Source organism: Hirundo rustica, chromosome 1 (genome assembly GCF_015227805.2).
Source record: "Hirundo rustica isolate bHirRus1 chromosome 1, bHirRus1.pri.v3, whole genome shotgun sequence".
Lineage (NCBI taxonomy): Eukaryota > Metazoa > Chordata > Aves > Passeriformes > Hirundinidae > Hirundo > Hirundo rustica.
Genome location: NC_053450.1, coordinates 66,269,062 through 66,288,112, shown reverse-complemented (window position 1 = coordinate 66,288,112; position 19,051 = coordinate 66,269,062). Strand labels below are relative to the sequence as shown.

Here is a 19,051-nt window from a genome sequence, read left to right as displayed (position 1 = left end):
GGTTTTTTTTTGTTTGTTGTTGTTTTTTGTTGTTTTTAACTATGTAGTGTTACACTGGCTTTTAAGTAGAAGGAAAGCATTGATGATGTTGCCAATATTTTAATTTTCTTCCCCTTGGCCCCTCAGGCCTCAGGTCCCTTTAAAATCTGAGTCCAGGAGAATCTTGCAAAAATTGCTTCTAACTACCTTTTGATGTGATTATAAGTCACAAACACAAAAAGGTACTTAAAGATTGTTAACAGAGAGAATGGCAAGCAATCTCTAAGTGTCTCTTCAACCCCACGCTGTAAAGCAGGTCTGGATGCTTTCTTTAAATCTCAAGGCATTAACACTGCTTCATAGCCATTCTGGCAGTTTCATTAATTGCACTTCTATTCCAATCATTTCATAAGTGGACTGTACTTATAATCTGGCTATTTATCCTAATGTTTGATGTTTCTGAGTCACATAAATACATTATGTTTGAATGCAGAGAAGTACTTTGCATGACAAATTTGAGATTTTTGCCGGAAACGTTTGACTGAAATTTATTTTTGCTATCCATAGGGAATAAGCCTCTGTATTATTTGATTGTTATTCACATTTTGGTAATCGCATTACGAACCTCTACAAAGAAATTAAATGGCAATGTGCCTTTTTTCTTTTTTTCCCCTCTAAAAGCAAACGTCCCTCTCCCCCTTCCAGATGCATAGACCTTGAAAGGCATTAGAAAATTAAAAAGCCAACAGAAATAAAATAATGTATCTATGTTTGAATATTCATTAAAATATGACATTGCTTAGTCACTGCTTGCCATTTGGATGATGCATGGTGCTTAGGCAAGCTTAATGCAACAATGGGAATTTGGTCTTGTTTTTACAGTGTGGGTGGAGACTTTAGTGGACAGATTCCTAATGGTGCTCAGCTGTACTAATTCCATTAATATTTTTAGGCCATAAATCACCTTGTATCAGTTGGGGATCTAACTTTATGTTGTAAATAATACTTCAGAGAAATATTAATAGATCTAATTTCTGGGCTTTATTCAGATCCATCCTGATATTTCTCATTCTCTCCAGCAGCTGCTCTACCTACAATGCTTTACGCTAAAGACCCCATGCCTGTGTTGTCTAATGGAGTTATTTGCCCTTGATGCTATTTGCCCTTTGTTACTGTGGTATTACACTATGCTCTTCTCTCCTGGAAACTTCTAGCAGCTCCCACACTGGCAAAAATTTACCACACTTTACCTCATTCTGTCTAGCCATTATCAAACATCACAAATACAAGAAAGAATAATGTAAAACATCTTTGGGCTACTAAAACCCATGAGCCAAATTTATTTCTTGTTTCACCTCACAAATCGCAGCAATCTGTTAATTGTGTCCCCCACTGCTTTTAGATTTTATGAGCATCAAATCACAGCAAGTTTTTTTCCTCTGGAATCTGATGAAGAAAAACCCAACAAAAAAACCCCAGAACAAACAAAACTCTACTCTTACCCTTTTTAACAACAATTTTCTATTTAGAATGTCTGATGTACTTCCTGCCCCTAACCATTTGGCAGCACTTCAGAATCTCCTTTGTATAACAATACTGCCCTGAAACTCCTACAGTTTGTGCTTCCACCAACTACCTAGCAGAAAACCCCATCTTCTGTACTTGGAAAAAACAAGTTGTGGTGGAATGGAGACCCAGGAGAACACATAGCCTCTCATCCCAAGCACAGCTGCTCCACTGAACCAATTGTGTCTGTGCTCAGGGTGAAGAGGAAAGAACTTCTCAACACCATGGGCACCTTTTCAAGTGGTGACCCAGCACCTCAGGCTCAGCCTTGTAAGGTCCTTGTAAGACATCACCTCCCACTAGTGTCTCACATACTGGTACAGAAATAAGGGGGACATTTTGGGTTTTATATTATTACACATAAATTAGTGAGGGAGAAACATAACACAAATAATAATTATATCCTTTTTGCAGTTTGATAACTTTTTGTGCTGGATGCAGCCGTTGGCCTGATCCTTTTGTCCCCTGATCAGCTGACAAGAGATGCTCTTCCCCAGCTCTTTCCAACCACAACTCAGGAAGCCAGCCACATGCCCTTCTCACAATACCTTCTGCTAATCATACAGCATGACTTGAGATTTTTCATGTTGGACAGTGTAATAATTTGGAGGCCTGTCAAAGCCAGTGCTTTGAAGAATCCCAGTTATATTTTAGCTTGCTGTGATGTAAAAGATAAAACACAGTTGCAGATCACGCACAGTATACACACACAAAATTACCTATATAGAACTGCTATTTTATAGGAGAAAAAATCTCAGAACATAATGAAAAAGTTATGGTTTCTTTTCAAAATCTCATCACGTTGGGTCAAATTGTGCAGCCCTTAATGGGGTTGCTCAAGTTAAAGTGAGGCTGGTTCAATCGTTTTCATTGCCAGTATGCGATGGATACACAGAGCTATCTAGTTTGCTTAGCTGATACTTCTTGAAAAGGGTAAGAATTCCTTCCAGACTTGTTACCAGTGTAATGTCTACTACTCATGTAGTGTGTATTAATGCCAAAGACAGATAAGTGACTTAGTAATTTAATGAAAGTAATTAATAGAAACATGTCAACCCACTTAACTGGGTAATCATTATCTCCGCATTATGTTTCTCACAATTAAACTTGCACAATCCAAACATCCACATGCAATATCCACATCAAGAGAAAGATATTCTGGAGTTGGAACTTCATTGTTTTCCCTAATAATTGGCAGTTTGACTGCCCAGATCAACAGTGCCTTTTGGCTAGCTCAAGGCCCCTTCATCGATCTTTTGCACACACGGTAAATTATTCAGACAACAGCAGCTTGCAGACCCAAAATCCTTTTAATGTCATTGTTCTTATTGAATCAAGTGGCATTGGAACAATTGGATTGTCCTCACAGTTTATTTTCCTATTTCCACCCCCTGCTTCTTGAACACCGGTCTAATTCTGCTGGTGACTTTCTTCCAAGAATAGCAAATGCCCTGTGGAACAGCAGGAACAGGAGGCCTTATGGGAATGCTTCCAACATGGCAAATGCCATGAAACCAAACATATGTAAGAGAACACAGAAATTTGTGTTCTGCTAAAAAGGGTTTTAAGTCCATACAGGCTTCCTAAAGGATGCCATTGATTATTTAATCTCTGTTTATGTGAGCACTCATTTGTGCTCCTGCTCATTGCTGAGCACCCTCCAGTTCTGTGTGGTGAGGCAATCAGGACTGCATTATACATTTTAGATTATAAGAAATACCTGATTTATAGGGTGGCACTTAAGTATCTTCCACATTATTCCCCAACATAGTAAATGGAGCTTCTGTTCTCCACCCATACCATGAAAATATAAAATTACCAGAGGCTTTATGTCTCTATTGCCTTTGTACCTTACTCATATTTTTTAGCTTCTGTTGACATATAATTCAAGCCTCTGCTTAGCAGCCTTTTTCAGCCTACACAGCACTCTGGCTACAGAAAAGGAGACAGAAATGGCAAACTCTGGCACCCACAGCCCTAACAAGGATTGTGAATTCAAGCATTCTGCTGGAGCATTTTGTGATTTTTATTTGTGGAGACAGAGGTGGATGAAACTTCAGTTAGTAGGTTGGGCTGCCAACTGCCTGAGCTCAGAAATAGGGACACTGACTTCTGAGCCTCTAGGTATCAACTCTGGCAAAGATTTAGGGGGGGGATGTCTGGAAACAGAAATCACATAATTAATAACTGATTAATCACTTAATCAAGAGTGATGATAGTGAATTAGCAGACAATGCAAACAAGGGCCTAAGTAAAATATGAGTTTCATGTCTCTCTAGAAGACCTTATTTATCTGAAAATAAAAATAAGAAGTAGATATTCTCACACCAGACAATAACAACAGTAGAGAAGAAAGAAATTACAGCAACAACAATCTAATGATATTTGTTCCATCTGAAACTGGGTTGAAAAAATCGTTGACGATATCTCCATCAACAGATGCAATACATTTCCAAAACCCTAAAAAAATGACAACAAGAAAACTGCCACTAATGTCAAGAGGGAAAAAGGGAAAATAAATGTAAAAAATTAAAAACTGGTGCCTGGAAGCACCCTGAAAATGCATTGGCCTATTGCTTTCATTTGCCCACATAATAATTTTTGTTATACTTTAGAAAGTAAATTACTCACCCTTGGGCCCCAGCTTTCTACTAATTAGAAGCTGAGTTTCACAGCTTAACATATAGCCACAAGAAGGAAAATAGATAATTTTTGTAATTATGTGAACTATGTGTAAAAAAAAAAACAAACAACTTTTCAAGGCAGGCTTCCACCTCCCTTCCAAAACAGGCTCAAACACAAATATGTGAGCACCCAACCTACCCTGTTGTCTACTCATTCACCTAGAATCAATTTGCTCCAATTTTTCTTTATGCAGTATAGAAGGAAGATCATATCACTGTAGAGTGTTAACAAAATGTATAAAAAATTATTTATATAAATAAAACCAGCTTAATAATTCTGATCCCCAGACTCGCTCTCTAATTTCTGAGATGAAGTTCTCTTAAGGTGTGAACTAGCCATGTCCAAGGAGTGAAACTAGCTCAGTTCTTATGGGTCTGTACTCTGAAGATATCTGTCAAACCTACCTGTAAATGGCATCTTTTCAAGCAACATCTCCATAATCTTCACCAAAGATTTAGGGGTAGGTAGCATCAACTACCATGTCTCCACTAACATCAATAAATTATGGCAGTTTATATCATAGAATCATAGAAGTATTAAGGTCAGAAAAGGTCTCCAAGATCCAGTCCAACCATTAACCCATATCTTCCAAATCCACCACCAAACCATGTCCCTAAGCCTTTTTTGAATACTTCCAAGGGACAGTGATTCCAAAACTTCCCTAAGCAGCCTGTTCAAATGTTTGAACATCATGACTGAAATACTGAGTTGTACTACTGGACACTCAGAAGCAAATAGCATTTTTTTCCCTTAAAGTTTTTGCCAATGTAGTTATGGTAGCAAAGTCCTTCTAACAAAGATGGTTCATACCAGCACCTGTGAAAATACTCAACCTAGTTTGCTTGTGGAAACAACTAAGGAAAGGAGAAAAGGGAAAAGCATCCAAAAATATTTTCCCTGCTATTACAGAATTGCAACAATTACGATTAAAGCAGCTTACAAATGGAAATTCATTGCCCAGTAAAGTCCTTCTTTCATGGAAATCAGGATGTGGATGAAAGTAAGGAATAGGGGATGTGTTACCCTGGTTTTTCTGAGTTTTTTATAGCCTTTTGAATTTTCATAAAATGGAGTCAGATCTTTAGTTACTGCACAATATTAAGAGCAGTTTTCTACCTTTTTCCCACATATGTAACATAAACAAATCCTTTGTTTTTCATTCTCTGTCCTTTGTTTGCCTATTTCTAACCTGAAAACAACTGTAACTGACAGTTGGTCTAGCCATTTGGCTGAAGGGTGAAAAACCCCAAGAAGCCAATCTTCAGCCAGACCCACAAATGTATAAAAAGTAAGAAATAAACAAGGAGGTTCTCTCTCTGCCCCACAATCAGCCTGAGTCGGAACGGATGAACCTCTGCTCTGCGAAACCTCTCTCTCCATGTGACTGCTTTGCGAATCACGGTGACAGGGATGTGATATGGACGAGCAGAGGTGTGAATCTCCAATCTGGAATTAGGCAAGGTACACACAGAGTCCTGAAAGCATAACAGACCTGAAATGGCATTACAAATATATATATACCTAGAGGAATATAAAATGAATGTTTGTAGGAATGTAGCGCATAAATGGCCAAAGTGGGTACAGTAGGATGAGCAGATTCAGAGGATAGGGACCTTTCTCTTGAATGAGGCCAATCTGAAAAAAAATCACTTATCTAAGCACCTCAGGTAAGATTTTTAAATATATTTTACCAGCAGTGATTGTGACAAAATGTACCCACTCCAACTGGATGGATGAGATGCCACTTAGTGTCTTGAATCCACAGCTTACCCAAAAATGCAAAGGTTAATTTTGAAATATTAAAGACCTTTTGTTGGGGCCATGCAATCAATCACCTGTCTCTTTTCAGTTCTGCTTTTGTGCCTCTGCAAGGCTATGCCCACCCCAAAGTATGTGAGTGTCTCCCGGGGGGTAGCAAGGCTGGACTGCAGAAGAGGCAAAGGTGCCAAGTGTATTCCCAGGGGTTCCTTCAGGGCCTAAGCCCAAGGGGGACTTGCTGGTAGCTCTGTTTGCGTGAGTCACATTCCACCCTGACAGCCTCTAAGTGTTTAAGCCACAACTAGAGCAGGTAGTGCACAAGAGCTGAACCCGTATCTAGAATGGCTCTATTGAGAGCCATTAACAACTGGGCAAAGGTGACAGCCGAGGCAGATCTTTATTGAAAAAATGAACTGCGAGTGTGGAGCAAGCATTAGACATTAAACCAGTCCCTGTAGGCAAAACAGATCTTCCAATTATATCCTGTGGTTTCCTTCTTTCCATTTTATATTGACTGAATCAAAATCAATGGAGACTCACAACAACTATGACGTGATTTGCAATTAGTCCTGTTCATCCATAATGGATCATAAACTCCTTTTCTCTGATACGTACATTTCTGCTAAAAGTAGCTTGGCAGTTCAACAGGAAGTAACATTGGCAAGAAAATAGGAAAATTTTATTTTGCCTTTATTGATTTTGTATCTGTTGTTATACTACTTAATGCTTCTTCCCAAATAATAAATTTAATGCTGCAGCACAATCTAAAAGCTTCAAAGCAGTTATTTCCATATTAGCAAGTGTCTCCTTCAGAGATGTAAGAAATGGCATTGTAGGACCTGAGGAGGAGAATGCCAGTTAACAATTTGCCAGTAGATGTCTCTGCTAAACACACTGAAGGGAAAAAACTCAGTTAGGAACTGCAGTGAAAGGGAAGCTTTCCTCAGCTGAAGAGCAGGGAAGAATAAACTATGTCACTAGTCCTTTCTGAGGACTACTTTTTACATAGTCACAATAAAAATGGCATTTACTTAAAACTCAGTGACTCCCAGCTTAGTTAAATATTGAATTTGTCTCCTGATATTATCTCACTGAGTAAGGAGACTCAAGAAAGGCTAAGCTTATATATTAACATTCTTGGCAGAAATGATGAGTGTGAGTGTCTTCAGTAAAAATATTTTTATCATTTAAATCCTAAATTCTGTGAAAAAAAGCAGTCCTTCCTCCTTCCAACAGAGAACCTTTTTATTTTTTTTTTTTCCTAAACTAAAAAACCTTTATATGCAAAAATAAATTTTAGTTTTAGGCTGAAATAGTGCAATGCATGGTAGAATAATTATTCCTCTGATGGAAAACATTCAGATGTTCTTATATTTTCTTTACATCTATATGTTATTTGGCAATGGTCTTATTTGCAAAAGCACAGCATCTAAGCAAAGAAACTAATATTAGTTTCTCATAATTGGCACTTGCCGTTAACATACAGCATGATTTTCTGATTAATAATGAAAAAAAAAATCTCAAAAGGCACAGATCAGCTGGAAAAGCATCTGCTTAAAATACACACACATAATTAGGAGAGGACGTCAAACAGACTTGATTACATATTTCATGGGTATGTGTCAAAGGGTGTAAAGCATTTGACTTAACCCCAGGGTGACTTCAAGAGGATTTACTCTGTCTAGTGTTTGTGATTAGCACCATATAATCTGGATCTGCTGAACAAGTAGAGTTTTACATGATATGCAAATTTCACTTCACTTTAATTTAGCCCCTTTGGATTTAGCATAAAATCTCTGTGTTGCATGAAGGGCTGAAACAGCTGGATCCAGTTAGCTAGGAAATTAAAAGTGTACTAAATGAACTAAGGTAATCCTTGCCATAATAGCCAGCACATACTAGAGTGGGACCCTGAGATCTCTGAGGGATGGCTGAAGAGAGCACCCTTAACACCAGCCAGACCATTTCCACAAACGCCAAAATACTGATCCTGCTCTAGTCCCAGTGTGGTTTAGTTTTTCATAAGACTGAATTATTTCACCACCATGTCAAGGTTCATTCTCCAGGTGCATGTTAATAAGAAAAATTTTCAACTTATCAGTAAAGGAAATTAGTATCCACTAGGTAACATTTTGTTTCCTTGTTAGTATATCAAGATGCAAAAAAATAATTAGCAACACATTACCCTGTTTAAAATGTAATGAAAATAATAATTTATTTGTAATTTTATTTGCCATTTTCCTTCTAGGTTTTAGTTGGAATTATACAGAGAAAATTCTTGAATAATTCATATGCATGTTTTAAGAATACAGCTGAACGAGATTTCCCCCCCTCCATTTCAAAAGTGTATTTTAAGAATAACAAGGTCCCTCACCTAATCAATCACTTAAGGCATCAAAAGTCATTGGAAGATCTGCACCCAAGCCTAAAAGCTGTCACTTCTGTTCTCCTTTGAAAAAGATGGTTTCATAGGACTTTATCTCTTAGGAGTGATAATGACAACTTTGTAATGAAAATGACAAATCCTTCAGGTCCTAACTATATCTGACACAGAAAATTGTCTTGGGAAAAAGTTATTACAGACAGAAAGTGCTTCTTCTCCAAGATATCCTTTGGCCAAGTGTAGGCAATATTGCATCATTGTAGAAACGAGTAGATCTCAGTTTCATTACACTTGACTGGTGTTAATATTCCTACGGCCTTTATTGAAGACTTGGTCTTACAGTCATTGTCTCTCAATGGAGGGTACAACAATTTCTCCCGCTTTATTTCCTGGAAGTGATGGATTTCACCATGCTACCTTTGGCAGAACTGGGAATAGATTCTGTATCTACAGTATAAAACATAATTCATTAATCCAAACTTGCCTTCCAAACACATTGTATGTGCTTGGCTGCACTGCCAGGCAGTTGCACATGACTGCCTCATGTCCTTGATCACTTTGTAATACTGCCTCTGTAATTGTTTTAATTTCATACATAGTCATTATTAAATGCGTGCTCAGCTGAGCATGTTCCTCCTAATAAATTAACCACAATCCCAACAATGGCTTCTTTTGATGCACAAGAACCAACTGAACTTTCTTTCCTCCTAATCTGCTGTAACCAGTCATTTGAAAATGAAAACCATCACAGACTTCTGAAATCAGCTGTACACATGCATTCTTTATATATCTTTTTTTACCATAACAGGCACATTTTCACCTTGGAGACAGATTTTTTTTTTTTTTTTTTTTTTTTTTTTTTTTTTTTTTTTTTTGGCCTTTGCAGGACAGTTTGCTGTCAGACTGTGAGCCTTTCCCCCTCAGAGAAAGCAACATCTACCTGAATAAACCTGGATTTGAAGCATGAAATATATGTTGGAAATCAGAAATCACTCCTAGAGTAATGGACAGATAAAGGTTTCACAAATAGAAAACCTCACTTCATGCTCCTCAGGGTTCTTCCAGAACATTTCCTGTTATGCTTTACTGGTTTGTTTCAGCCACAGGAAAGTAGAATCTGCCCTGCTCAAAAGAAGCTGCAGACCTAAAGGTAGCAAAAAAATCCCAAAATACTATTTCCACCTTAACTAATCTGGCAGTTCAGCTTTCTATTTCCAAAGAGATCATTAGCAGGAAGTTATATAAATTTAAAGAAAGCCCTACACCACACTAAGCTAATCATCTAAGCTCATTTAATAGGCAAAGAAAAGAGCTTCTCTTGCTGGCTGTAATTCCTCTCAATCTAAATTTCAAAAAACTCAGAGGGATCAGGATGGTGAAGTCACTGTCTGTTCCACTGATTTCAGTGAGAATCAAAATAGTACCTCACACATCAGCGTTGACAGCAAGGTAAATGCCATCCAGAGGTTAAATGCAGATCTGAAAACATATTTGGTTACCTAACACCCTGTTCCCCTTAAGATTAGTATTTATCTGATTTAATAAATGTGAAGTAAATTCTGTGGCCAAGAAAAGGAACCCAATTCCTCACCTAGCTCCCAGGCCATTATATTAGACTTTCCATGGCCCCATTGACTTCAATGGAAGCATTCAGCAGAGTCCACACAGATGAGGTCCTCACAAGGAAACACAAAGTTACAAATCTGAAAGGGAACAAGTGCAGGTAATTTCCCTATAGAGGTTCTGACTCATCAGTAGGTCATGGTTTAGTTTTGCAGCAACCATCTGATGTAAGCCAAGAAAAGCATCTTTCTTATATAATCCCACATGTAGAAAGACAGATATGCACACTTACAAAATATTTAGATTTTACAGTTGGTGTTCACATAAGTGAACCCCCAGATCCATTAAAATTATGAATGAAAGCAGCACTAAGGATGAAAGCAGTTAAATACACAAGCATCACACCCATGTTCCAAGTTTAGGTGATGTTACCAGACAGTAGGGTGAAGCCACAAACTCTACACAAAAGAAATCCCAGTAATCCCTGACAAACTTACTTAGGAGAATTTTTTTTTCCCTGGCCCCTAAGCTGCATGATTTATATAAAAGTGTTTAAACACAGCACACATGAGAATCTGTGCAGTACCATTAAATGCAGGCTGCCAAACATCCCGTCACTGACTGCAACCAGTCCTTGATGGAGCAGGGCAAAACAAAACAAAACAAAACAAAAGTTCCAAAGACCAAGTTATAAAACTAAGTTAGCAACACCATTTAACATCCTGCATTACATTTTGCTTTGGCTGTTTTGTGGTGAAATTGTCTTTGTGAAAGCTAAAATAACCTTTACTCTCCAACAACCAATCAAGCAGTTGGTGAATTTAAAAATAACTTTCAATTCGTCTTCCTTAGGACACTTAGTCTGCATTTTAAAACTTCTTCCCATACATATTATATTTTCTTCTGAAGTGAATTAATGTTTCCTGAACAGATATTATAATCAAATTAAACTTAATAAGTTATAAAGTTATAAGTTAGTTTTATTTGCAAAACAGTTGAAAGTTTACTAATAAAAATACCATAAACCATAAATTTAAAAATCATATAGATGTAGGACCTCTAGGAATGGTTTAAATACACACGCACATCATTATGTAATTCTGGCAGGAAATACACCTTGTTCTAAATGGAAGTTGAGACAGGTCAAGGATGTATTCAGATGATACCAGAGTAAGAAACTGATCTGTGTGTTTCACAACACCAACACTGAAACATCACTAACTCTAAACTTCTGTTAGTGATTTCCCTCCCTATCTTCAATAATTACACCAGAATAATCCAGCTACAGCATATCCTCAAAGAACTTCAGTAGCGTTTCCATTACACATTAGGACATGATTAATGACAACAATATTTAGTTTATTTTACTTGTTTCTACTCTAGGCTATTTCCAACTCAGAATGAGAATCATTGTTTGTGTTTGCGGAGTGCAAAGCAAATGCTCCAGTAGCTACAGCAGAGTGAGATTCAAAAGTGATTCACATTTGACAGTGCATTTTGCCACTGAAAAATCTGAGAGTTGAAGTGGAAGAAATATGCATAAAGAGGCTTAAAACAAATCTGCAGTCCTTCTGGATTACAAAGTGCTTCTACAGCATGCAAAGGCTCTGTTTTATACACCCAAGTGCTAATAATCTCTATTCAAAAGGAACATTGTGCCTTTGACAGAAATTAAATAACCTGCAAAACTCTATGTTGTCATTGATATTCAGGGGAGAAAAAGGATGGTAAGAGGAAATGGCAACTGCAAATCCCTGAATTTCTTGTTGCATCGGTTGTACCAGGAACATTAAATGTCTGCACAAATTGGAGAGTAGGGTCCCCAAAACCTTTGTCTCACAGCCAGTGCAGAAGATCCAAGAGACCTGATAGGGCTGAGCCATTCTTCACATCAGCCTTGAAAAGTTTACACACAAAAATGCATTTTTTTGATGGAGAAAATCCAAGCGTGACTGTAGTTGTGCCATGTTCTATTATCACCTTTGAGTGTCTTATTCCATTGCCCCATTCTGTATGATTAAATTCTAATTAACAAAAACATATCACACAGAAATTTTTCTACTTACATGCACATATACGTAAATATAATTACAAAAGTTTTAACATGAAAACATTGAAAGTTCCTACTTATCTGGAACAAAAGCTTAATTCATCTTTGTTCATGGATAATGATCTAGGACCAACTTTACTTTGTGGAAATTTCTTGGATCATGTGGTGATTAAAATCCTTTATAGAATTCCAATTTTTCTTCCACTATGGATTTCTCCAGTCTCTTATATCTGTAAAGAGGCAGTACTGGCACTTCCACTTTTCAGTGTGGCACACCAGAATCAGACTAGAGACTACCAAAGCACCTAGACTATACCAGCAGTGCTGAGGTTATAAAATTCCAGTGTTTGTCAAAACCATTTTTTTAAATTTAATTTTTAAATTTTTGCCTCCATATAGGTTTCTTCTTGTTTTCTCTTTCAGCCTATGTTTTCCCATCTTTCTACATTTTAGCACTGCGGGAAAAAATGTTTTTAAATTTTAAAAATATAAATATTCCTAAGTTTTTGATTTTTATTTTTTATGAAAGAATTGTAAGTATGAAAATTTGAAGCCAATTCATATTTTTGACAACTGAAATATCTCAATAAAATATTTTTTCATGCCTCTGTTCTACCGTGTCATCCATTGATGTTCACTTCATTCAGATTCAGGGTGAGTGTTCCCCTCAGCCAGTATTAAGAGATTTTTCAATTGTTTCACTAAAATAGGTACCAATAACAGGTTAAGATAGATGAGAAATGCAACAGAGGAGGTGCTATCATCAACTCTCACATTCATGGCAGACAGTGCTCCTACACATTAAACCAAAGCCCTCTTTACAAGTGTACATGCTTGTTTACGATTGCATGTTTTTAAGAAGCATTCTGTACTACAAGAACATACACTAAAGGCTGGTTACTTGATCCCTGGTCGCCATGTAGAGCAACATAAAGTAAAACATCCTTACTTGTTGGGCTTAGTCAAACTATTGATGTGGATGAAAACTGCTATTGATTTCCACATGAACAAGACCTGAAGCACCTAACAGAATACTCCTCACAGAAGCCTTGCACTGTGACGAAGGAGAAACCAGAATCTTTAAGATAAATCATGACAATAAACCTCCACAGACACTAGCTGAAATTACACTAACCTAGAAAGTACATAGCCAATGTCTCTCTGGACTCAGGCATCTTTTACATCATGATGCACTTTATGACTTTTTATAGGAAATCGAAGAGCACACAGGAGAAGGGAGTTTCAGACATTATACATTAAGTAATACACATACCTGATCAAGAAACCATTTCAGGAACATCCTTTGTTAACCTGGCACATTCCACATGCAGAAACATTCCCTGGTACAAGCCTGCTGCACAGCCCATGGTGCAAGCTTCCCTGGCCAGGTGTCATGTCCTGCCTTTCTCAGGAGAGTCCCTGACCCATGGCAGCAAACACAGAAAGATTGTGCTTTTGGGGTGCTGAGCCAGACAAGCAGCAGTCTATCCTCAAGTAAACACAGCACATGAGTATCACCCTTCACATACGGGTTCTGGCCTGAAGATCAGCTTGAAGTTTTATTTGGGACTTCAGCATTAGCTCCATGTCAAGGGCTTCAAAGGTTGACTCAAACAGTGTGAGTCACTCAGCTACTTTCTAGTGTTACTTTCCTGTTGTACCTTTGTGAGTATGAGGCAGATGAGAAGTGCTCCATGTACTCAAGTCTTGCATATCCAGAACAGTCTGGACACCTATTTTTTTTCTTTCAAACCAGGTTGGAACAATCCAACAGGGAGCATGTGAATCAGCCAGTTACACTGAAGTCTCATCTTCACAATGATGAACATAGATAGTAAAACTAGAAAGGAAAATTAAGCTTGGGCCGTAATAAATATGATCAGACCTGTGCCCTGAGCATAAATCCAGAACTGCAGTGTTCAGTATCAGAGTTATATTAACTGACCTGTGAGTTTTTCCAGAACATCAAATCCATGTTTCAGAGCAATGATATCAAGAAAAGAGACTGTACCATCTTCAAACCTAAAGAACAGAATAAATGAGCACAGTAAATACAACATGCAGTTGTAGTATTGATTTTAAATCTATTTTAAGAGTTACTATTTTTATATTCAGTGAAACCAACTTGCGGAGTGGGAACTCTTCCCTTAGGAATTCATCTCCCAGTCTTGTAGTGTCCTGCAAAGCAAAAATATGTTCTTCAAAGCAGCAGAGGTTCACAGAAACAGTTATTGGCACATAGAAAGGTGTAATTTTCTCCTACATAGAGTAACTATGTACTAACCTACATTAAAGTAACGGTTAACAGTTATGTGTCATGAGCTAATGTCACAAGGTCCTAAGCTGAGGAGAATTTAGGGAATAGGTGACAAGACAGGGGGAGTCTTGTGTCCATCCCCCCCACCCCCTGATGTAATTACACCTAGCATAGTTGAGTTAGAAGGCTCCAGTAACCTGGTACAACGAGGAATCAAAGAGATCACTAACAAATCTCCCTCTTCTCCTGTAAATTAATTTTTAACTGACCTGTAACAAGAGCATTATACAAGGATGGGGGGAGGGGTGCATCCCCTACCATCATCTTTTAAAGGAAACACCAAATAGAAGCAAAACTGGATTCTTCAAAACCGAAAACTGCAGCCATTCCGACAGTCCAAGAGGAGAAAGTGAAGCTCCAAGGTGAGAAAGTATTCAGGAACTGATGCACAAAAGTATTCAAGGGACCATAAGGGGCACCAGGGAAGCATCAAAATGCTTCATTCAGTCTTTGTGTCCACAAGAAGTTTTAAGGAGAAATCGCTCATTTTGCTTCACCACAAAGAAGAATGCAGAATAATGCAACTGATGAAGCCAGAACAGTACAGAGCTCAGTACTTCACAAGGCTGAACCTGTGGTCACAGCAAGTCTCTCAGGAAGGAACTATGTCCAAAACTGTAACAGCTAATGTTGGAAATTAACCCAACCCAATTCTCATGGTTCAAGTTTGAAATTAAACTCCAGCCATGAGGATGAGGGGATGATCTCCAGAACCTGGTGTTCCTTGGATCTTTCTCAGAAAGATCAGATGATATCTACATTAAAGAATTAGTGGACAACGTGGAACATAAGACACACACTCGTGGGCAAAAATACTTTAAATACACATTTTGGGCCAGAAAATAGGGGATTATATTATTTTTTTCCTGGATGCGTAATTTTTCATAATTCATGTTAAAAGCTTTTGGTGGCACAATTAAGTATGTCTTTTGAAAAGGCTCAAAAGCTTAAAAATGTCATCTATCAAATGCTTTTACTTTAATAAAATAAACATCAATAGAATAACATAATAGCTCCCACTTCTATAATGATTTTTCTTACTTCCTATTTTATTTTTCTATAGTCATCAAATATTTCAACACTGCAAGTGACATCAGGCGAAGAATATATTAACCTTCCAAAAATCTTTGGTAAAGGCCCACATAAAAGAAATATGCAAGAGTATTGTGTATATATGATAATACATTCAGCTGCAATGGAAGAAGATAGAGGCAACAAATAATTATAAACCAAGTGATAAGAGACAAGTGGTGTATACCGCTACAAGGATGAATGGCCCAAACGAGACCACTTATGTTCACATATTTTAACAGAGCATAGGCCAAAGAATCCATCCTAGAAATTTCTGAATCTTGCCTACTAATTATTATAATTGATCTTGAACTTTAGAGAAGAAATCTTGCTGGTTGTCAGTGATGAAATGCAAAATAGCCATTTGTGATTTGAAATACACCTAACACCAGGAATATTTTCAGAGACCTGTGGACCAGTATCTGAGTGAAGAATTATTCTATCCAAAAACCATAAAAAATGTGGGAGGATGAAGAAGAAAAGACAAGGCAGAGGCTAATAGTTGTTTTGGAATTCAATATAGAAACCTTTTGCACCGGTTGCAGAAAAGGTCACAGCGGTCCCACACGTCTGCCAAGGGGAGATTACAGAGAAGATCCGTGAGGGGGAACTGACCTGCTCTGCTTAGTTACTCAAAGTGGCCAGCAAAGCAAACAAAACACTGGGAACTGGAACAGAGCAGAGACACTGGCATTGAGCCCATGCAGGAGACTGCACAATCCCCAACGATTTTATCACTATCATAGCAATAAAATTGTAGAAAAACACTTTAAAGGGCAACAAAAGTGCCAGCCTAAATCGTGAAAGACATATGAATCGTACCCATAGTAAAAGGGGAGGCAACAATTGTATTTCTGTTTATCAGATGTGATTATTAACTAAGCAGACAACTGCAATACATCCAGTGCTACACAACAGGAGAGATGCATGGACCATGTCACTCTTCTAAGCTCTTAAATATTTTTATGAAAATAGTTCAGAGCTTAGGAATCTTCACTCAAATTTAAAAAAAAAAAAAAAAAAAAAAAAAAGGCAAGTAAACAGAGTTTGTTTACTCAAACAATTGTTGTAGCAAGATACACATCTGGCATTTAGTCTTTCTATGCCACCAAAAAAAAAAAACCCAAAAAAAAACCCCAAAAAACCCCACCCTCCTGCGAGCTCCATGGCAAGAACCAGACGCCGCAAAAGAAATGAAAATAATGCTAAAAATATGTGCCCAAAGATATGGGCAAGTCTCTCTTTCTACGATTTAGACATGGATTATTTTGCAACATTACTCTCTTGTATTTTGTTTGTTCATGTGGCCCCCTTTATTCCTACATTACCAGCTTTCCAGTTCCGATTAACAAAGAAGAATATTTTCTTATTCATATAATATATATATTTACACTACTTCCAGTGCACTTGACCCTCACATGTATCCTTCAGATTAGTGAACACCTGGTGTGCAACTTCATGTCAAAATTTTCAGGAATAATGTATAAATTCTGATATTTAGCACATCAAGCCTCAAGTGCTGTAGCGATAGTGCCATGGCAAAACACGATGCCAGGAAGGGCAGCTATTCCCTTCTTGGGACACAAAGAGGTATCCATCAGAATATTTAACAGTATCTAAGATTGAGAGAGAACATGCTCCTTCAATTGCAAAACATTGGCTTCAATGGCTATTTTTTCTGTTTGGTGGAATTGATGCTTCAAATAAACTGTTTCCCCACTCAGTGGCAGTTGCAGTGTTAAAATAATCAGTTCAGGAAGAACATTTGAATGCTGGTCTAGAAGCCACTTCCTGAAGTAATCAAGATTTTGCAGCTGATGATGTATAAAGGATACTTACAAAGGCTAATACTGCAGAATACCAACCCAAGAAACAAGAAGTTTACCTCTCTTATCTAGTTCTTATTATAATTGATCTCACTTAATCACATCTGGGATGAGCTCAGTTGCTTAGCTGATTGTGTTTGTGAAGTGCTAATAGCATTTCACATCCAATTGCTATCTGACAAACTGGCTAAGAAACTCATGGCACAACAAAGAACAGATCAGTATGCCTAAAATCTATGCAGAAGTTATGAAGCTGATAAGCTGCTCTTCCTTTCCAAGTCACATAAAAAATTTGCTTTTAGAAGCAAAAATTTTTGAGTCACAAGAGAAAAAAACTATTGCTTTACAGTGAGCAGACCTGCCTTTAGGATCTTCCTAGGGATAGAGATAGGCTAGTCTTTCTTTTTTCAACTGATTGTTATGACACTTCTCTGTTAGATTTCTGCATATAACTGCTATTTTCTAAAGTCACCATCCCACACTTCAGGGCAATTGAAACACAGAAGGAAACTGTGACACCTTGGGCATTTTCAAGTCATCCTGCCCTTATCCAGGTAACCTTTACACAGAAATACGATGACAAGAATTCTGGAGTAGACAGACGTGATTGGAAATAAAGTACTGAAGGGATAAAAAAACCCCCTTCATGTTTGAAAATAGGACTTAGAGGAAAACTGGTTCAAGGAAAAAATACTACCCTGGAGCTGGACAGCACTGACTTAAGTCAAGACTCTAGGAATTCCCTCAAGACCAATCAACCACTGCTGAGGTGGTGACATACCTTTCATAATACAAGCTAATCTGCATATAAAAAGTATCCAAGGCATGACTTTTATGTGTTTTGGGTGGAAGCATGTGGTGCTGGACTGGGAAGGCTGACTTGCTTAGCAGGCAGATGAGTGATTGAGTTGTTGGAGGGGTTTTAAATTTTTTTTTTTCCCTAATTCATTTGTCCAGATAAATTAAATCCAGATATACAGACATTCTATCTGTGCATAGAATCACAGATTCATAGAATATCATGTTAAAGAGAATCTCAAGAATCATCTGGTCCAATCTTTCTTGGCAAAAGCATGGTCTAGACATGATGGCACAACTTCTTGTGCAGCTAAATCTTAAAAGTGTCCAATGTTTGGGAATCCGCCACATCCCTGAGGAGATTATTGCAATGGCTGAATGTTTTCTTTGGGAATGTCCAGTCAGAACCTCCTCAGGAGTTACTTGTACCCATTACCACCCATATCTCACATGTGACCCCTTGAGAAACAGGGAGTTTCCATCTTTTTTTGTAGCCACCCTTTAAATACTGGAATATGGTGATAAGGTTTCCCTTCTAAACTCTAAGCCATTTGTCTTACTAGTCACCTTCAGCATGTTCAGCAGGATCCCAAACTTCACAATATTGTGATCACTGCAGACAAAGCCATTTCTAACCAAGATATAAATGAAAGAAGTTTTTCTTGGTTTGTGTGTAGCAAATCCAGTAGTGCCTCTTTCCTGGCTGGCACAGCTAACATATGTATAAGGAAGTGGTCCTGCACACATTTCCAAAACTTGATAGATGATATGCTAGCTATTGCTTGTTCTTCCAGTAAATGTTTAGGTGGTTGAAGTCAGCCATAAGAATAGTGTTCTTGATGATATGAAGCTTGCTTAGATGACACAAATAATGCTTTGTTGGCCTTACTGTCTTGGAGGTCAGCAGCGGATGCCTCCTGTATGATCCTCCTTGGACATGACCCCTGTGATCTTGAGCCAGAGGCATTAGACAAGGCTTCCATAATCACTGCACTTGACTCCTGTCCATTCAAGGCTCTCTTTAACTTAGTGTGACTCTTCTTCCACTTCTTCCC

The 19,051-nt window shown here is 37.8% G+C and overlaps 1 protein-coding gene across 4 annotated transcripts in view; it reads right to left on the bottom strand.

The window, feature by feature from the left end:
* MOCOS (molybdenum cofactor sulfurase) overlaps window positions 1-19,051 on the bottom strand; it is a 209,268-nt gene that overhangs the window by 75,383 nt on the left and 114,834 nt on the right. For all 4 annotated transcript variants that reach the window (XM_040083418.1, XM_040083434.1, XM_040083442.1 and 1 more), the window contains exon 5: window positions 13,930-14,006. In XM_040083418.1, the coding sequence (XP_039939352.1) occupies window positions 13,930-14,006 (77 nt within the window). The remainder of the gene's footprint in view (window positions 1-13,929; window positions 14,007-19,051) is intronic.